The sequence below is a fragment of the Suncus etruscus genome, chromosome 11 (genome assembly GCF_024139225.1).
Source record: "Suncus etruscus isolate mSunEtr1 chromosome 11, mSunEtr1.pri.cur, whole genome shotgun sequence".
NCBI classification, from domain to species: Eukaryota; Metazoa; Chordata; class Mammalia; order Eulipotyphla; family Soricidae; genus Suncus; species Suncus etruscus.
Window position 1 is genome coordinate 90,920,425 of NC_064858.1, and position 19,058 is coordinate 90,939,482.

Here is a 19,058-nt window from a genome sequence, read left to right on the forward strand (position 1 = left end):
ATAGGTAAGTTTATGAATTTATCAGACAAGGAGGGCCAGTAAAACTAGACTGCAGCTGATGTAGAATGGACAAGTAAAAGACTTATGTTTTTGTGGGAAAGGAAGTATAGGTAGTTGGAAAGCGTTTATGAATGAGAACTTTACATGGGGGAGTAAAATAGAAGGGCTACTTCTAGCTATGGTCACAAAAATTACTTCTTTGATAAAATACCATGGGGGTTGAGCTTTCATCTTTCTTCTGTAGTAATAACTTAGGTTTTGAAAAGGAATAACTTTCACAATTTTAGTTTAATATTTGTAGAAAGAAAAACACAATATAAAAATGCCTTCTGTACTTCTATGTTCAGCACAGCACTATTTAAAGTAGTCAGAATCTGGAAACAAACCAGGTAACGAACAGCAGATAAGTGAAGAAATTGTGAAACTTCTACACAATGAAATACTATGCAGCCACTAGGAAAAATGAAATAATCAAGTTTGATTATACAAAGATAGACATGGAGACTATTATGATGAGTGAAATGAGCCAGAGAGAGGGAAAGAGATAGATATAGAATAATCTCACTTATTTGTGGTATATAAGAAAAACATGAAATAATATGGTAATAATACCTAGCAACAATAGAGACAAAGGTTAGGAGACCCAGCCTGGAGTAGAACAGAAAAGCTTGCTACATAAAGCAGTGAGTGTAACTAGAGTAGCGAAGGGTCTACTAGGACAATGATAATTGGAACTGACTGCTCTGGACAAGAACTTGGTGCTGAAAGTGGAGAAACTAATAGGAAAGGCAGCCCTCCCTTAACAGTAGTGCAAACAAGTGTCAAAAAGGAGAGATAGAGATAGAGTCAGAGACAGAAAGCCAAAGACAGAGAGACAGACACAGAAACTGAGACAGAGGGGCAAATTGCCTGCCCTAGAGCAAATCAGGGGTGGAGGAGGAAGGAAATTGGAAGACATCAATGACAGCAAGGCTGCACTGGTGAAGGATGAGTTATACTATATAACTGAAACCCAACAATGAACAATTTTGTACCCACAGTGCTTAAATAAAACAATTAACAATAGTTACAGTAAATAGCTTCAGTTTTTTCAAATTTAATTTTGGAAGTAATGTTTCTTTACAAAACTATATATGTAGAAGTACATATTACCATCTCTTCAGTTACATACCATACTGCATATATTTCTAAACATCAGTGTCATTGCACTAAAATCAATTGGACCCCTCTTTCCAGGCCCTTTGTTCCTACTCTCTACCCTGTTGTACTCTGGTTCTGTTTTTAGAATGCAAGATAATTGTTTTTGTTTATTTGTGTCTCTGTAGTAGCTTTGGTTCCTTATAGTTCACATAAATTATCTGTAAGTTGCTTCCCTCTTTCTAATTTAATTCACTTTAAGTTCCACATCCAACTGTTAAAATGGGTAAGATTTTATCTTTTTTAATCTTTTAGTATTCCATTGTGTATATAATTACATCTTTATCTAATTATCTATTTATGGACACTTTTTGTTCTCATATGTAGGTTGTTGTAAAGAATTCTGAAATGAACATATGGGTGTACATTTTTGAAAATCAGTGCTTTCATATGTTTTTTATTTTTCTTTTTTTATGGTGCTTAAATAAAGATTTTTTTGCTTTCATATTTTTAATAGATATATTAAAGTAGAATGCTGAATCACAAGGTATTTTGATATGTTAAGGAGTTTCCATGCCATTATACAAAATGGCTCACCAATATTGTATTCTCACAAACAGTACATAGGGCTCTATTTTTCTCCATACTTTGCCAGTTCTTTTTTCCAAGTCCTTTTAATGTAGGTCATTTGCACAGGTATAAAGTGGCATCTTATGGTAATTTTGCTTTGTATTTCCTTAAAACAAATATGTTCACGTGTCTATTAATATATATATATATACATTCTTTGGATAATTGTCTATTAATCTTTTGATCAATCTTTTTGATGTTATTCCTTGTTATTCATATCCCTATTCAGTGCATGTTATGTCTTACCATTTACCAAAATGTCTTTACTTTATAAATTACATTTACTGCGCAAACTCTTATTAGTTTGATTTTGTACCTTTGTTGCTTTTTGCTTTTGTTTCCTTTGCCATTGGAGTTGTGATCCCAAAAGTATCTTTAAGGCTTATGTTGTGAAGTGTGCTGCTTGTGTTTGCTTGTAAATATGTTATGGTATGGTATTTGTATACTTATTTAGTCCATTTTGAATTAATTTTGTGTCTGATGTTAATGATAGTGTGGCATTTTGTTTAACGTGGTTGTCCAGTTTTACAAGTAGTTATTTCTGAGATAATCTTTCTTTTCTTCATTGTATACTCTGTTCTCTTTAATAGAAAGTTAGATCTTATGTAAAGATTTACTTTTGGGCTCTCGGCTCTATTTTATTGATTGGGTATCTGCTTTTATTCTAATACCATATTATTTTGATGATTTGTTTTATAGAATAGTTGAAGAACATGCTAATGCAGTTATACTTTCCTTTTGTCAGGATTTCTTTGAGTATTCAGGGTCCTTTATGCTTCTATACAAATGTTAGTGTTCTTTGTTTTATTTCCTTGAAAGATGCCATTGGAAATTTGAGAAGGACTAGACTAAATCTGCATTTTGCTTTAGGTTCGGTGGTCATTTAAGCAATGCTAATTCTTTCATCAGCATCCCATTACCATACCAAACTAATTTTTGATTTAATTAGTATGGTTTGTGATAAGTATTTACGTTAATGTTGACTCTTCTAATCTATAGTTACCGCATCTCTATAGTACCTAAGTGTCCAAGACCCTCCCAGAGACCTTCTCTTTTACCTCCTTGCCCCTTAATAGCACTCTCATTTCTATAATCCAGGACCAAGAGTTTTCTCATATGTCTTTCTACTCTGTATACCAGATATAAAGAGTTTATATTAGGATTTTTATTGTATTATTTTGTATTTATACAATTATTATATTGTATTGTAACAATGGTATTATATTGTACTTATAACAATACAATAGGTATAAAAGTATATAAGAATAGACTTTAAGCCTGAAACAAACATGCAAAAAATTAATGTTAATTTACCTATGTAGTGAAATAGATCAACATTTAAAATATTTATATTTATATATTTAATTTTTAGTTTTTATATTCAATTATTTTCCTTAAATAAAACCACCACCTTTAAAAATACTGATTCAACTTGTCTTCCATTTTACCCTCTTCCTTTCTTCTCAGGTATTCATATTCTTGTCAGTTATTCCCTGATTCATTATTTTACTGATACCTCTTCAATATCATATCCTTATATTGCACACATGGATGTAATAATGCAATGTTTGCTTTTTCCTTCTGACTTATTTTGTTTTACATAATTCTTTTGAGCCCCTTTAGTTTTCTATGAATGGCGAAATTTTAGTACTTAAAAATTAGCCGAATAGTATATCACTGTACAATGCACCACATTTTCTTCCATCATTGTCTATGGGTACTTTGATTTTACTTTCTAGCTGTTATTATTTAATTATTATTAAATTCTAGATTTAAAATTGATGTAGGGTAGGACTTCTAGTTCAATGGATAGGGTATTTGTCTTGCATGAAGCTGACTGGTGTTCTATACTTAACATTTGGCCCCCATATCCTGGCCAAAGCAATCCCTAAGTATATAGTCAAGAGTAAGCCAATCAGCACTGGTGGGTGTATCCAAAAATTGGAGTAGAGCATCTTGCTTTATTACTTCTGTATTCTTTGAACAGATATCATTTTGTGAATTATATGGTAGCTCCATTTTTAACTTGTTGAGGAAGTAAGTCCTATGTTTTACAAAATAGACCTTAAGCCTAAAACAAACATACAAAAACTAATGTTAATTTACCTATGTAGTTAAATATATCAACACTTTAAAATATTTATTTTTATATATTTTGCCAACATCACTTGTTGAAGAGGCTTTCCTAGCTCTACTTAATATTTTTAACCTTTATCAAAGATAAATTGCTCTTATCAAAATATTCGAGTCTATTCCATTGATTTGAGGGTCTCTCTTTATTCTAAAATCACTCTGTTCTAATGGCTACTGGTTTGAAGTTGGGTAATGTGATGCCTCCCGTCATCTTTTTTTCCCATGGATTACTTTAGCTATTTATGAAGGTTTATTTTCCATATTAATTTCAAAAAACTGAACAGAACTTCTTGAACCATAAAGACTTCCCTAGACCTTATCCTAAGACCTGTGCAAAATCAAGATCTCTAATTACAGACTGTCCTGGGTCAGCCTCCTGCAAGGCAAACACCCTACCACTGTGCTATTGTTCCAGCCCCCACAATTTGAATTCTTTTTTTTTTTTTTCCGGTTTTCGGCCACAGCCAGTGACACTCAGGGCTTGCTTCTGGCTATGCGCTCAGAAATCGCTCCTGGCTTGAGGAATCATATGGGACACTGGGGGATAAAAACACAGTCTGTCCTAGGCTAGTGTGGGCAAGGCAAATGCCTTACTGCTTGTGCCACTGCTCCGGCTCCCCCTTTTGAACTAATTTTTAAGTAAACATAATACACTGAAAATTTAATAAAATAAATAGTTTGTCATAACTGAAGACTAAGGCCAGTTTACATTTTAACATATTTTTTATCTTTTAAGACAATAATCTCACTATTTCACAAACAATGCTTGTGAAAACACTATGAATTATCTTTTAAACACTAGCAGTTAAAAACTATATTTCTTGAAGTTTTTTTTATATTATACACATGTACCTAACCAACACAGGAGAAATTAATAACATTCTATGTAAGTTGGATCTAATAATTTCAACAGTAACAAAACTGGAATTCTGAATGTAGCCTAACCCCCTTCACCCCAAAGCATCTAACCCAGTCAACTCTCTGATTGACTGGATATGATCATTCTGCTAATGTTTTGATTCTCAATAAATACTTCCCTTTCAGCTTTGGAAGAGTCTGTTACTTCATCTTTCAGTATTGTTTGCACGGACTTCTGTTTCTGCTTCAGCCTGGATCATACATACCATTTTACAACCCTTTCTTATTCAGACCTCAGTTCAATGGTCTCTTCTTTATAGGCATCTCTGATCTCCTTTATTTGATACATCATTATCCTGGAATTTTATTTTAATAGTACCAAACCTACTGTCACTGAATATTTGTCTAATTATCCATATTCATGTACAATCTCAATAGAATATAGGCCAGGTCTATTTTTCTCAAGTTTGTATCTTCAGGCCAATATTTAACAAACACTCAACATATTTTGTTTACCTGGTAGTTGGCTAAATAAATAAGTCATCAAGTATACCACTAAGCAAATAGGAACTACTAAACAAATTAAATGGCTGCACTGTTGACCAGACTTGGACCTAAAAATATCTTTATTATACAATTTGTCCTTAGGAAAAAGCCTAATCAATAAAAATTACAACTCATATTCATTACCTTATATTACATGGAGGATGTCATTCAGTCTTAGCTAATGAAATGAACTTCTTTTAGTTTAATTCTGATCTGTCGATTTTTTGGTTCACACTAACACAGATCCTTCTCAACTCAGATCTCCAATGATGATTATTTTATTTTTAGATTTAATTTGGGCACAGTGGATAGAAAAAGAATAGGTAGGAAAACATACCAGCCTTCTAAGATTAATGACTATATTTTTCTGTCTAGAAAGTGAAGTCCTATACTGAGTTGGTTCCTCTCTGATCCCCAATGTCTGAAGCTGTACCTAATGTAATTGCTTCCAAGGGGAAATACTATGTATACATCCTGACTGGATGTCACAATTCTATGAGTTAATCACCACCACCTCCCAAAATGCCTGGCTGGATGCAATTGTGAGAATTTGGGACCAAATCTCTGTGGCAATTTTGAAAGTAACTTTATTTATCTGTATATGAGATTTTTTGTTGTTCCCAAAGCTTGAATTTTATTAAAAAACGGAAACATTTTGATTTCAGATATTTCACTTTTCAAATCCAAGTGCTAGAGGTTTCATGAGTGTTTCAACATGTTCAAAAGAAAAAAAGTGGCTTTATTCTCCATTTGGTTGCTTTCGAGGTTATGATGTTACTCCACTGATTTCTTTCATTGTTTTATATTCTATACATTTGTCTATTCTATAATAACTAAACCTATTACCAACATTTCTTTTTTAAACTTTTTTTCTTTATTTAAACATCTTGATTACAAATATGATTGTGATTAGGTTTCAGTTATGTAAAGAACACCCCCCTTCACCAGTGCAATATTCCCACTACCAATGTCCCAAATCTCCCTCCATCCCATTCCACCCCCACCTGTACTCTAGACAGGCTTTCCAGTTCCCTCATTCATTCACATGGTTATGGTAGTTCTCAGTGTGGTTATTGTGGTGAGCTTCATGAAGTGAGCTGGAAGTTCCAGCCCTCCTCTCATTGTCTCTGAGGATTGTTGCAAAAATGACTTTTATTTTTCTTAAAACCCATAGATGAATGAGACTATTCTGTGTGTGTCTCTCTCCCTTTGACTTATTTCACTCAGCATGATAGACTCCATGTACATCCATGTATAGGAAAATTTCATGACTTCGTATCTCCTGATGGCTGCATAATATTCCATTGTGTATATGCACCACAGTTTCTTTAGCCATTCGTCTGTTGAAGGGCATCTTGGTTGTTTCCAGAGCCTGGCTATTGTGAATAGTGCTGCAATAAATATAGGTGTGAGGAAGGTATTTTTGTATTGTATTCTTGTGTTCCTAGGGTATATCCCTAGGAGTGGTATAGCTGGGTCGAATGGGAGCTCAATTTCCATTTTTGGAGGAATCTCCATATTGCTTTCCATAGAGGTTGGACTAGACAGCATTCCCACCAGCAGTGGATAAGAGTTCCTTTCTCTCCACATCCCCGCCAACACTGATTGTTCTCATTCTTTGTGATGTGTGCCAATCTCTGTGGTGTGAGATGGTATCTCATCGTTGTTTTGATTTGCATCTCCCTGATGATTAGTGATGAGGAGCATTTTTTCATGTGCCTTTTGGCCATTTGTATTTCTTTTTTATCGAAGTGTCTGTTCATTTCTTCTCCCCATTTTTTGATGGGATTAGATGTTTTTTTTCTTGTAAAGTTCTGTCAGTGCCCTATTATTTTGGATATTAGCCCCTTATCTGATGGGTATTGGATGAATAGTTTCTATATATACATATATACTTTTGTTCACATCCTCTTGCTATTTATCTCTAGGCATTATCTCTTGAAAATATTTGTATTTATAGCAGATTTATCTGGAACACTTTTCTCCAATGAGTTCCATGACTTGCTCCATTAGAGTTTTTTTCTTACTCTAAAGTCTTATTTTATTTATCTCATATTTTGTTTTCAGGCCACCCCCTGCAGCACTTGGGTAGACTATGCTCAGAAGTTCTGCCTTGTGTTGCTCATGGAACAGTGTGAAGCAGAATATTGCCTCTTACAGGCAATAGTGATTGGACTATCTGGAGCTATTGCTCTGGTCCAGAGGTACTATTTTAAAGCAAGTCTCTTTCTTTTGTATTTTCCCTTAGAACTTATACTATAAAGTAGTTGTTTTATTTATTTTTCTTCTGAGTACCTATCTTCCCACCACTCAGACAAAATGTACCATAAAAAGACACAAAAATTTGTGGTTATTTTATGTGCTGCTATATGCTCAGCCCTTGGTGCAAGGACTCAAAAAGAAGTAAAAATAAATTTCCTATCAGAATGATCAAATCCAACACATTGCTATAAAAACTACAAACAGACTGTGAGTCAAGGATTACTAGTCCCCAGAAAGAAGATGCTTTTATCAGGGTAAACAAGATTTTTCCCAACAGAAAGCCAAGGCTGCTGCCTGGACATTCTCAGAAGCCAGCAAGAAAAGAAAGAAGTTAAATATTAATGAAATTAAATAATCTTGTTGATAAAGAGAATGAGAGTAATGACTATATGTGGGGGCAAGGAGAACTATTTTAGGCTCTCATATGAGTCTCAGGGTCATTTATTTACATCTTTTTTTGTTTAGATTTTTACTTTGGGCCACACCAGATGATGCTCAGGAATTGCTCTTGGCTCTATACTCAGGAATCATTCTTGGAAGTTCTCATGGGACCATATTGGATGCTGAGGATCAAACCAAGGTCATCTGTGAACAAGGCAAGTGCCCTACCCACTGTACTCTCTGGCCATCCATGTCCATTTTAACTAAATTTAACTAAATTTTGCATGTATTGTTATTACCACAGAACTATGAGCATTATCCAGATCCCTAAAGTGTCAAGTATGAAGCTGTATTGAACATTAGCAACATCTCCCATAAGAGGAAAAGTGGTAGTCAAAGGAGACGGGAAACTAAAATGACCATGGAAAGGACAGATAGTAGGTATCAATAATATCATCAGCCAGATTGCACAGAATTAAGGTATTTTCTGTGCTTATGGAGAACACCAATTCATTCAGATGGTCCCTCAAGCACTGCCAGGAATAATCCCTGAGTACAGTTGGGAGTGGCCCCACACCAAAAAATAATTACAATGGCCTTGGATTTTGATTGCATTTGCAGGGCCCTCACATGTTTCTCTGCATGTATGTTTTCTAGAAAAATGTGACCACCCAGATTCTTTTGTTTTTCACGAATGAAGTATACTTAACTGGGAAGCAATGGATCTGAGGTATATGAACAGTTGACTCCAGTCAAATAAGGCTTTATTACAGGACCCTTTTAATCAGATGTACCTCACTTCTCTAGTCAGTTTGAATTTTATCAATTAATAATTATAGTTATTTCTTTGATGGAAATTACTACTCTGCTAAAGAAGAGGCAGTGAAGAAAGAATACTCATAAACCCTGGGTAATAGATTAACTGAAAGTGATCCGTACGTAGAAGAAGTTGAACATACTGCCTCCAAAAGCCACAAAATCTCTGTGGATCAATTTATGTTTTAAAACCTCCCCCATAGGATTACACAAGGTTGTTTTCTGTTGAAATTACATTTGTGCTTAGTTTTTAAACTCTTACTCTACTCTAATTGCCCTTGTATTTTTTTGCCTGAAAGCAATATGTCCAAAAAATCATATAAACAAAAATTCCTCACTTGCCTCTGCTTTTAGTGACCCTTATCTAAGTCACAGGACACACACCAATCATCCCAGGAAATATGCTCCCTAAACAGAAGGATTTTGTAATTCTTACAAACACCATTTCAATTAAAATCAACTTTCAAATTTTAAACAAATCACAAAACCTTGAACTAAAATATTCTGAGTGAGAGTCACAGAAGAAAAATACCTTAAAAAAGTAATTTAAATGCCATCAACTCAAACACAATATGACATATATACAAACAAGCATGTAAATAATACATAGATGAGAAAATGAAAAAACATGCATAAGCAAAAATGTATCAGAACCAAACCAATTTTCAAGGAAAAAACAGTATTATGTAAAATAAAACTCGAGAATAAAATTGAGCTTAGATCCAAGAAAATAGAGATCTCAGTAAATGTCACATAATACAGAGTTGAAAATAGAAAGTAAAAATGCAAATAAATCAATGAGAGTAATAAAACTAGCATATGCCCAGTCAGATTTCTAGTTTAGGAGAGACAATACAAAAAAAGTAATATTTTAGGAAACAATGCCTAATCTTAAGTCAGAACTCAAGAAGAATTTATCATTAAAAAGGAAGTCAATCAGATCCCAAATATTATAAGCAAAAATAAATATATCTTTTTTATAAATATATTATGTATGATAAGTAAACACAAGCATAAAACGGGTAACAAAGACAGGTTTTCCTAAATTGGAATCGTACTTCCAGTAGCTATAGCCAAAACACCTTAGAAAATTCATTTAACCTTTCTTGGCCACAGTTATTATCTATAACATAGGCTTAATAGTAAGAGCCCTGTGCTATCATTATGAATATTAAATTAGTAAATATGCATGGAACACTTAGAAGCATGTTACCAGGTTTTAAAAATTCATCTTTATTATTCTACTCTTATATATTCACAAGAAGTCCCCTGTATCAGGGACATATTTCTAATTATTTCACCTCAATAAAACAAATGAATAATTGTAGTAGATTCAGGTGATGTCAGATCCCAGGAATTCACAATCTCACCCATGTTGGCTTAGGGTGAGGCAGATGGGGGTGAACTGAATCAAACCTCCTGGACCACCTGCTGTAAGGGAGAGTAGTATTTAAACAATTATACAGCCAGTAGGATCTACCTGCGCACAGAAGACTGAACAAAGGAAAGCGAAGGTCCTTACTGGTCAGGTGAATGTGCAGGGTATCAGGTTTGCAGGCTTGACCTATGTGACTGGGGGAATGAAACTATGTGACTAGGGGGTCATGACCTATATGACTAGGGAAAGTGATTTATATGACCAGGGAAAGCACAAGAGGTGGGTTCCATTGTGATATGCCTGTTGTTTGTTTTAACAGGCGCTCATCTCCCTCTCCCCTAGCTGAAGAGGATGGCCTTGACCTACAGGGTATATTCCTTTCAGGAGTGAGGGCTTGCCCTGCTAGAGTGGCAATCTCAAATGAGTCCAAACCTGTCTCTAACGGGCCTGGCTAAAATAATCCTTACAATAAGCTTTACCTTTCATGTATGTCAAATCAGGGAACAATGGATTTTTTTCAATTTACATATAGGAGAGAAATAGCTATTCACCTCTCATTTTGAAAGAGAGGAAAATCTTTTGCTTTTTTGAGATGGGCTGGAAAGGATCTTACTCTAAGCTTTATGAACAAAGAGACATCTTTCCAAGAGCCTGATAGGTTAAAGTGTCTCAGTCTGGATTTCATAGCTAGAGAGTTGAGTGAGTGGCCCAATCTTTCTGGCACCTTGAGAGGTTGCAAGAGAAGCTAATCCAAGCTGTATCCATTTAATCCTCTTAAAAGATAAGGGGAATTTTATTATCCTTGTGAATAAAGCAATGAATCACAAATCTGATTTTCATGGTATGTGAAAAGTCTGCTTAATAGAAATCTTTTTAGGAGCACTGAGAAATTCAAGCAAGTTTCACTTTCTCCCAAGCATCTGGCATAAAAATGGATGCTAATATGAATAGAAATAAAATTAACTCAATAAAATCCTTATGGTAAATGAATTACCAAAAGATGTGAGAATGGCAAGAAGAAATGAGAAAGGCAGAAAGGTGGTCCTTCAAAAATTAATAAGTTTAACTATCAATTTGACTTTAGTGAGACTAACAAAGAGATACAAGATATATTATAAAGATAATTGGAAATGCACAATTTATTTGTTCTCCACTTTGAAAAACTATTTGGCATTACCTGGTAAGTTATAGGGTACAGAGAGATAGTACAAGGAGTAAGATGCTTGCCCTTGCATATGATCAACCCAGATTCAATCCCTGGAACACTGCTGGGAATGATCCCCAAGTGCAGAGCCAAGATTAAGTCCAAAACACTTTCAGCTGAGTAACACGAAGACAAAACAGAACAAAACAAACACCCTATAGCTATACATGCCCTCAGAACCAGCAATTTGGCTTCTAAGTCTACTCATCTGAGAAACATAGGCACCATGCAAAAGGGTAAATCTGTTCACAGAAGCATTGCTTAGTATAGCAAAGAATCATATAAAAGGTGTATGTATAAAAGGATAAATATGTAAATTGTGGTGGCACATGCATTCTCATCTGAAACAAAAGTAAAAAATTATGTCTATAATATGGACATAACCATCTTAATACACTATTAAGCACAGAAGCAAATTACACAAAACTATAAAATGTTGTATAAATGTATTAACCAAAATTAAGCTTTATGACATTTGTACATCTATAAATGCATGTAAATTATAAAGAAAGTAAATATAATCATGAAATTGAATGGTGATAAGCTTCAGGAAGGAGGCAAAGGTTTGAGATTTATGGCAGATTGCTTCAAGAATATTAGAGATGTACTTCTCAAATAAATGGAGAGTATAATGTCTTTATCTTATAAATATCTAAAATTTAAAAATACATTATACCTATTAATTAAAAGTAAAATATTTTTAATCAAAATGGGCATTTTGAATGGAATTATAAATCAAAGAAAGAAAGTAGGAGGGAGAAAATAAGGAATCTTTCCTTTAACCATCTAAAATATCAGTGGCAGAATGAAAAAGAGAGCAAAATAACACAAAGCTCTATTTTCGAGAAGGGTTTGGCAGTTTAAGTAGGCTTTCTGGCACAATATATAATCTTCTCTATTCAAATAATAATAATATAACATACGATCTGTATTTTTTGAGGGCCAGAGGTATTTCAATATGCTGAGCATTAGTAAACTTTGTATACAAGAGGCCCAGGTTTGATTCTGGCACTGCAGGGTTCTTCCACACAAAGCCATAAAGAATCCCCAAGCACCCAGAAGAAAGGAATCCCTGAGTACTTTTGGGGTGTGACCCCAATACAAATAAACAGAATTTTAAATATTTTTTATAAAAAAAATAAGGAGGAAGGACCAGAGAGATAGTACATCAGGTAAGATGCTTGCCTGTAATTGACCTGAGCACCATCCAGAGTGCTACCTGAGCACAGAGTCAAGAGCACACCCTGAACACTGGTGGAGATGTCCCTCAAAAACATATGCCAGCCAAAAAAGAATTAAAGAGGAAAACCTTAGTTTCAGAGTTGACATAGGCACAACTTGCACTCTTAAACAGTTTTTTTGTTTGTTTTTGTGGTTTTTTTGTTTTTTGTTTTTGGGCCACACCTGGCTGTATTCAGGGGTTACTCCTGGCTCTGTGCTCAGAAATCACTCCTGTAGGCTGGAGGGACCATATGGGATCCCAGGGACCAAACCTCAGTCCATCCCAGATAGGCAGCATGCAAGGCAAACGCCCTATCACTGTACTATCACTCCGGCCCCTCTTAAACATTCTTAAAGGAACACTCTTAAAAAGAAAACAGCAACCTGAATGAATATATTATTTTGTATGCTCATTTTTTAAATAATTGTGTATGTAATGATATAATATAATGTAATATTATATCTTATATTTTATAATTCTTATTGAGACCAATTTGAATTACAAATCTTTCACAGCTATATTTCAGGTACATATTGACAATGAATTAGGGCCATTCCCACCACCAATATTGACTTCCCTCTGCCAGAGTTCTTAGCATTTCTCCCATACCTCCACCTAGTCCCCTGGACTGTTAGTGTTAACAGGACCAGTTAGAGTATAGTTTGTTATAGTGTGAGTCTCTTTATTCTATTGTCGTTGACTTTGTTTTGGGTATTTAGGTTTGACCATTTTTTATTTCCACTCAATGTTCCTGAGATCGCTTGGCCCCTCGGTCCATCCAATGAGTATATTCTAAGAGAACACATATAATTGCCTTTTTTTTTTCAGAGAAAACTTTTCTATTATAACATTAGGGTGGCACCCAGTTATAATTTCTCATAATTTTCTAAGTTCTTTTTTTATAGATTCTGAGGGAAGTTGGGGGAGAGAAAGACTGTTTATCATTCTTTAATGAAGGTAGAGCAGGGCCTAGTACAAATCATTTGTAACCATTATAAAAAATACTTTATTATGAAATTCGCTTAATTGTTGCTAACTTAGAGGCCTGGAGAACTATGAGCTCCTCAATAACTTTTTAATTTCACACTAATGAAATCTGTTGTACCCAGGTTGCTTACCAGAAGTAGAATTGCTCGACTTGCATTCACCAAAACAAATAAAATGGTCTTCAACAGAATTTAAAGATAAAGATGCTTTTTTAGAACAAAGAAGCCTAATATATAAAATTATATATATTTATATTTATAAAACTGTATATATATAACTGACACACATGCATACACAAAAACAAGTGTTGAAAAAAGTATTATGAGATATGAAGACCACAAAATTCTTCTTTTCAAAAGTATGTTTCTTTTAGTTTTTAAGTACAGGGGAGATCTATCTTATGGGCATCACTACTCGGTGTTAATGTTTCATTTTCTGCTAATTAAATACATAAATGCAACGAATTGAGTTAAGAGAATTCAAGACAGTCTTAACTTCCTTTTTACTAGAAAGAAGAAAGTTCCTAGCCTCTAGATTTTACAGATGATTGAAAATTGGATTTAAAATAATTTTTAAAAGACAAACCTCAATTAACTTTCAGAGTCTGAATAGTTGGTTATAGCTGGAACAGTTGAGGAATAATTCTATTTAGTTCCTTTAGAGACATGTAATTCAATATTGTGAATTTTATACTTAGTGAATGTTATACTTAGTCAAGCTACATATACTTAGTCATGTCAACAATATACTGAGTCAAGATAATAGAAAGGGCATAATTTTGAACTGCAGTGTTTAACACATAGATATAAGACAAACAGTTCCACTTGGTTCTATGGCAGGATTGAGTCTGCTAAATTTAAGATTAGGAAGTATCCAAACACAGTCAAAGCAGTACTCTGACATGAAGGAATGATCTACAAAAGGTTCTAGATGAAATTTACATGCATAAATAATATTAATACAAATAATTAAAGATGTTTTCATAATAAGGATGACAGATCTGAATCTCTTCTGTATTATACGTTTTATAATCACTAACTCAAAATGGAAATTTGAGGGGAAAGTTGAACATTATTTACCAAAACTAACATTAATCCTGAAAATATTCAAATAATCATGCATCCCCTACAGTCTTAGATAATATTTATTTATTGTTGAGGTGATTGAAGTGTCCTACCAAATCAGAATAAAAGACCTAAGAAAATAATATGTTAGCCTCTATTAAAGAAAGAGAAAGAAAAGAAAATCTTACCTTTATGATGGTTTGCACTGAGGACTACTTTCCCCCACAAGGTTACAATAAATATTATTATTATAAGTTTTCCTTTCGTTGCTTTCTGTAAGTATCTCTTACTCATCCTGAAAATAAAAAAAGAAATCGTATGTGAAAAAATTGTGTTTCCATTATAACTGTGTTACTTTTAAAGTTTCCCATAACATGTAATACATTTAACTCCTAAAATTGTATTCCTTGCATTAAAATTCTATTCACGCTGTATAGAACAGTATAAAAGAACAGAAATAATAAGTTTTATTAACAACTTATCTAGATACAGTGCAATATAGAAAAAGTCAGCTTTAGTCAGTCTTATTTCACTTAACAATAGCCTAAATCAATTGGAAAATATTGCTATTTTCTTTATATAAAAATACAGGTTCAACTTATTCACAAAATCCAAGGACAATTGTTTGAATAATCTTTAAACACATAACTTATTTCACTTTTTCCTAAAGATTTCTTCTTCATTGCCAAGTAAAATTATCATGTAAACAGTTTAGAAATAATGTGTTATAAGAATTTCTGCAAAAAATAAAATCACTTCAAAATATTATCCTCAATATGTTTCTTCAAATCACCTAGTATAATAGTTTTCTTATTGTACAACATGACTACTGAAGACATAAATGTTTTAATATTGTTGAATCTGCTCTTGAGCTTTATCAGTAGTGAAAAATGGGAAAACAAAATGAAAATATCAATATTTCAAGTCAAGCTCACAACACTCAGGAAAAATGTTTTATTATAATGGCTACATATAGCAAAAGTTTGGCATTTTGTAGCACTTTATACAACATTTTTTAACTGTTATTCAGAATGAATATGGAATGTTGCTCCATCTCTGTTCAATTGTAGACACCATTTATATTTTTTCCTGCAATCACATTTTGTGATAGAGTAAAATTCAAAAGCCACCCTGTCTAAATTAAAAATTTTACATTAACTATACATTGCTAAATGGTAAACAAAACTCTTACAAAATATATTGCATCTGCATTTATTTATGAGGAAGATCAAGAGTATAGTATGTCTATTACCTTGTACCTACTTCATTAACCCCTACAATGAATTCCAGTTTTGTTTAACCTACAGACTCAACTCTAGTGCAAGTTCATGAGCTCACTTTCTGATCTAGCCTGATTTCTCGTCTTGAATCAGTTACCTATTTCCATCATATCTTTGTTTCTTACAAATATCAATTGGGGCCAGAACAATAAAATAAGATTAGTGCTTTGCCCAGCATGTGACTGACTAGTGTTCCAGTCCATATATTCCATATATCCCATGTGCACCAAAAGAAGTAATTCCTGAATATAGAAGTAGGAAAGATTAAAACCCTTAAACATTGCTGGATGTGGCCCCCAAACAAACACTTAAAAAAATACCCACTGAAATTATAAGTCCCCCAAACCAAATCTCTGGTAACAGTAATAATTGTAATACTTCAAAGAAGTCTCTTTTATGAGGATAAATGCATAGAAAATTATTTTAATATAGATTTATAATATTTCTTTGACTTTGTGAAGTGCTATGCACATATATGTTAAGGCAGTGTTGGATAATCAATAATATGAATGCATTCCAAATCAGATTTCTAGTTTTGAGATTATGTTACATAAAATTTTTAATATAAATTTTTAATTGAATTACCATGAGATATACAGTTTAAAAGGTGTACGTGATTGAGTATCAATCATACATTGCCCAGTACCCATCCCTTCACCAGTGCACATTTCCGACTATCAGGGCCCCCAATTTCCCTCCTGCCCTCCCCCCTGCTTGCCTTTCTGACATGTTTCTTCCATTCTCTCTGTGTCTGTCTCTGTCTATCTGCATGTCTGTTTTTGTCTCTCTATTTATGTGTATGTATATATATGTGTGTGTATATATAATATCTTTGTCTCTCTCTTCCATTTCCCTTTTAGACACTGAGGTTTCCAATATTGTTAGTAAAAACGTATCATGCATATCACCATATCTCCTTTCAAACCCAGTTCTTGTCCAGAGTGATCATTTTCAGCTATCATTCTAACAGTGGGACCTTCTCTGCTCTAACTGCAATCTCCCACTCTTTAAGGCAAGCTTTCCATCATGGACTGGACCTTGTTTCTATTGACTTTTGGATATTATTATTATACTATAACTTTATATCCCCAAATTAGTGCAATTATTCTATCTGTCCCTCTGATTTCACTCAGCATAATATTCCCAAATTTATTTATGTATATGCAAATTTAATGACTACATTTTTCCTAACAACTGTATTAGTTTTCCATTGTGTAGATGTACCACAGTTTCTTTTTCTACTTGTTGGTTCATTGGCACTTGTGTTATTTTCAGATTCTGACTATTGTGAATAGTGCTGCAATGAAAATAGGAGTGTTAAGTCATTTTCTGCTTAGTGCTTTTGGGCTTCTAGGTATTCCCAAGAGGGATATTGCTGGGTCATATTTCTTGGAAGCTATATTCCTTGGAAGTCATATTTCTGGAAGTGATATGGTAACAATAATAATTGTAATACAGATACTCCTCGCTTAACGACCAAGTTCCGTTTCAAAGACTTGGTTGTTAAGTGAATTGGTCGTTAAGTGAAGAACTGCATGTACTGTATACAGTAGCACATTCAGTATATGCATAGTACTTGACAATACAGTATTCTGAATAAGTAAAATAATCAGAAAGATCAAACTGAAAACTTCCACTTGTTTTAATTTGCATAGGTTGTATAATTTGCACACAGTACTGCAATGTATTACAGAACATAAAGTTAGTGAAGTAGGTACATTAAAGAACCAAAAGCCACAGTACTGTATTGTAGAGTGTACAAGATAGAAAAAGGATATTTAAAATAAAATAAAATAAAATAAAATAAAATAACGGTGAAGAGATGGTCGTAAGTGCGAGCGGTCGCTAAACAGGTAAACAGGTAGGTAGTTAAGCGAGGATTATCTGTACTCCAAAGAAGTATCTTTTATGAGGACAAATGTATAGAAACTCAATTTCTAGTTTTTGAGGAATGCTCATATTATACGAAAAGGATAGACCAGTCAACATTCCCACAAGCAGTTAATGAAAGACCCTTTCTTTCCATATCTGCAACAGCATTGGTTGTTGATATTCTTTTTTTGATGTGTTCTTTCTGTGGTATGAGATGATATCTCATTGCTGTTTTGATTTGCATCTTCCTGGTGATTAATGACATGAAGCATTAATGACATGTGCTTTTTAGCCACCTATATTTTTTTAGGAAATTCTCCATGACACTGACATGAAAGAGAACTTCAAGGATGAAACGCCATTGATAAACCAAGTAAAAACAAAGATAAACTAATAAGACTTTTTAAACTAAGAACCTTCTGTACCTCAAAGGAAAGAGTGACAGGGATAAAAAGACTGCCCAATGTTGGAGACAAACTCTTCACCTAATATCCATCTAATAAAGAGTATATATGTAAGCTAGATTGGTAGTGGTAGAACTTAACAAGAAAAAATCACCTAACCCCATCAAAAAAAAAATGGGGAGAAATTCATTCAGCCATTCCTGCTACACTCACCACCCACTACCACCATGTCACCAGTGGGCCAGGTCAGTCACTTTAACCACTAATCTCTACAGAGATGCCAAACCAACAAAAACCATCTCACAGCCTCATACTCAACCACATTACAACTCCAAATTTTTAATACTAGCATCCAATAGATATCAATTTAGATATCAATATGGATTTGAAACCTCCTGATGTTCAAAATAAAACAAATAACAGAAAGAGCAACTAACAACAAATATCTTAGTAAGCCTTTTGACAATGAAATAATGACCTCATTGTGAAAATACAATAATTTTCACAAATTTATTTTAAAAAATAGGAATGAATGAATACATTGCATTAAATTTGTTGTATGAACTAAATTTGTTGCAATAAAATATTCAGGGCTTTATGCCGATAAAATGTTTAATACAATGAGTTTTTTAAAATCTGAAAAAGATGAGTATGTTAGACAACTTTTTTATTTTGTTTTGTTTTGTTTTGGGGTCACACCCGGCAGCGCTCAGGGGTTACTCCTGGCAGGCTCGGGGGACCATAGGGGATGCCGGGATTCGAACCACCATCCTTCTGTATGAAAGGCAAACTCCCTACCTCCATGCTATCTTTCCGGTTCCTAGACAACTTTTAATTGTCAGATTTGGTGTTTCTCTAAGTCTTCTGGTTTAGTTTTTTTTTTG

The 19,058-nt window shown here is 33.7% G+C and overlaps 1 protein-coding gene across 2 annotated transcripts in view; it reads right to left on the reverse strand.

Moving 5' to 3' along the window:
* Positions 1–19,058, reverse strand: part of TAFA2 (TAFA chemokine like family member 2) — a 588,553-nt gene that overhangs the window by 183,048 nt on the left and 386,447 nt on the right. For both annotated transcript variants that reach the window (XR_007500256.1, XM_049782786.1), the window contains exon 2: positions 14,807–14,913. Coding sequence is in view for 1 of the 2 variants with exons in the window: in XM_049782786.1 (XP_049638743.1) it covers positions 14,807–14,912 (106 nt within the window). In the remaining variant the exon portion in view is untranslated. The remainder of the gene's footprint in view (positions 1–14,806; positions 14,914–19,058) is intronic.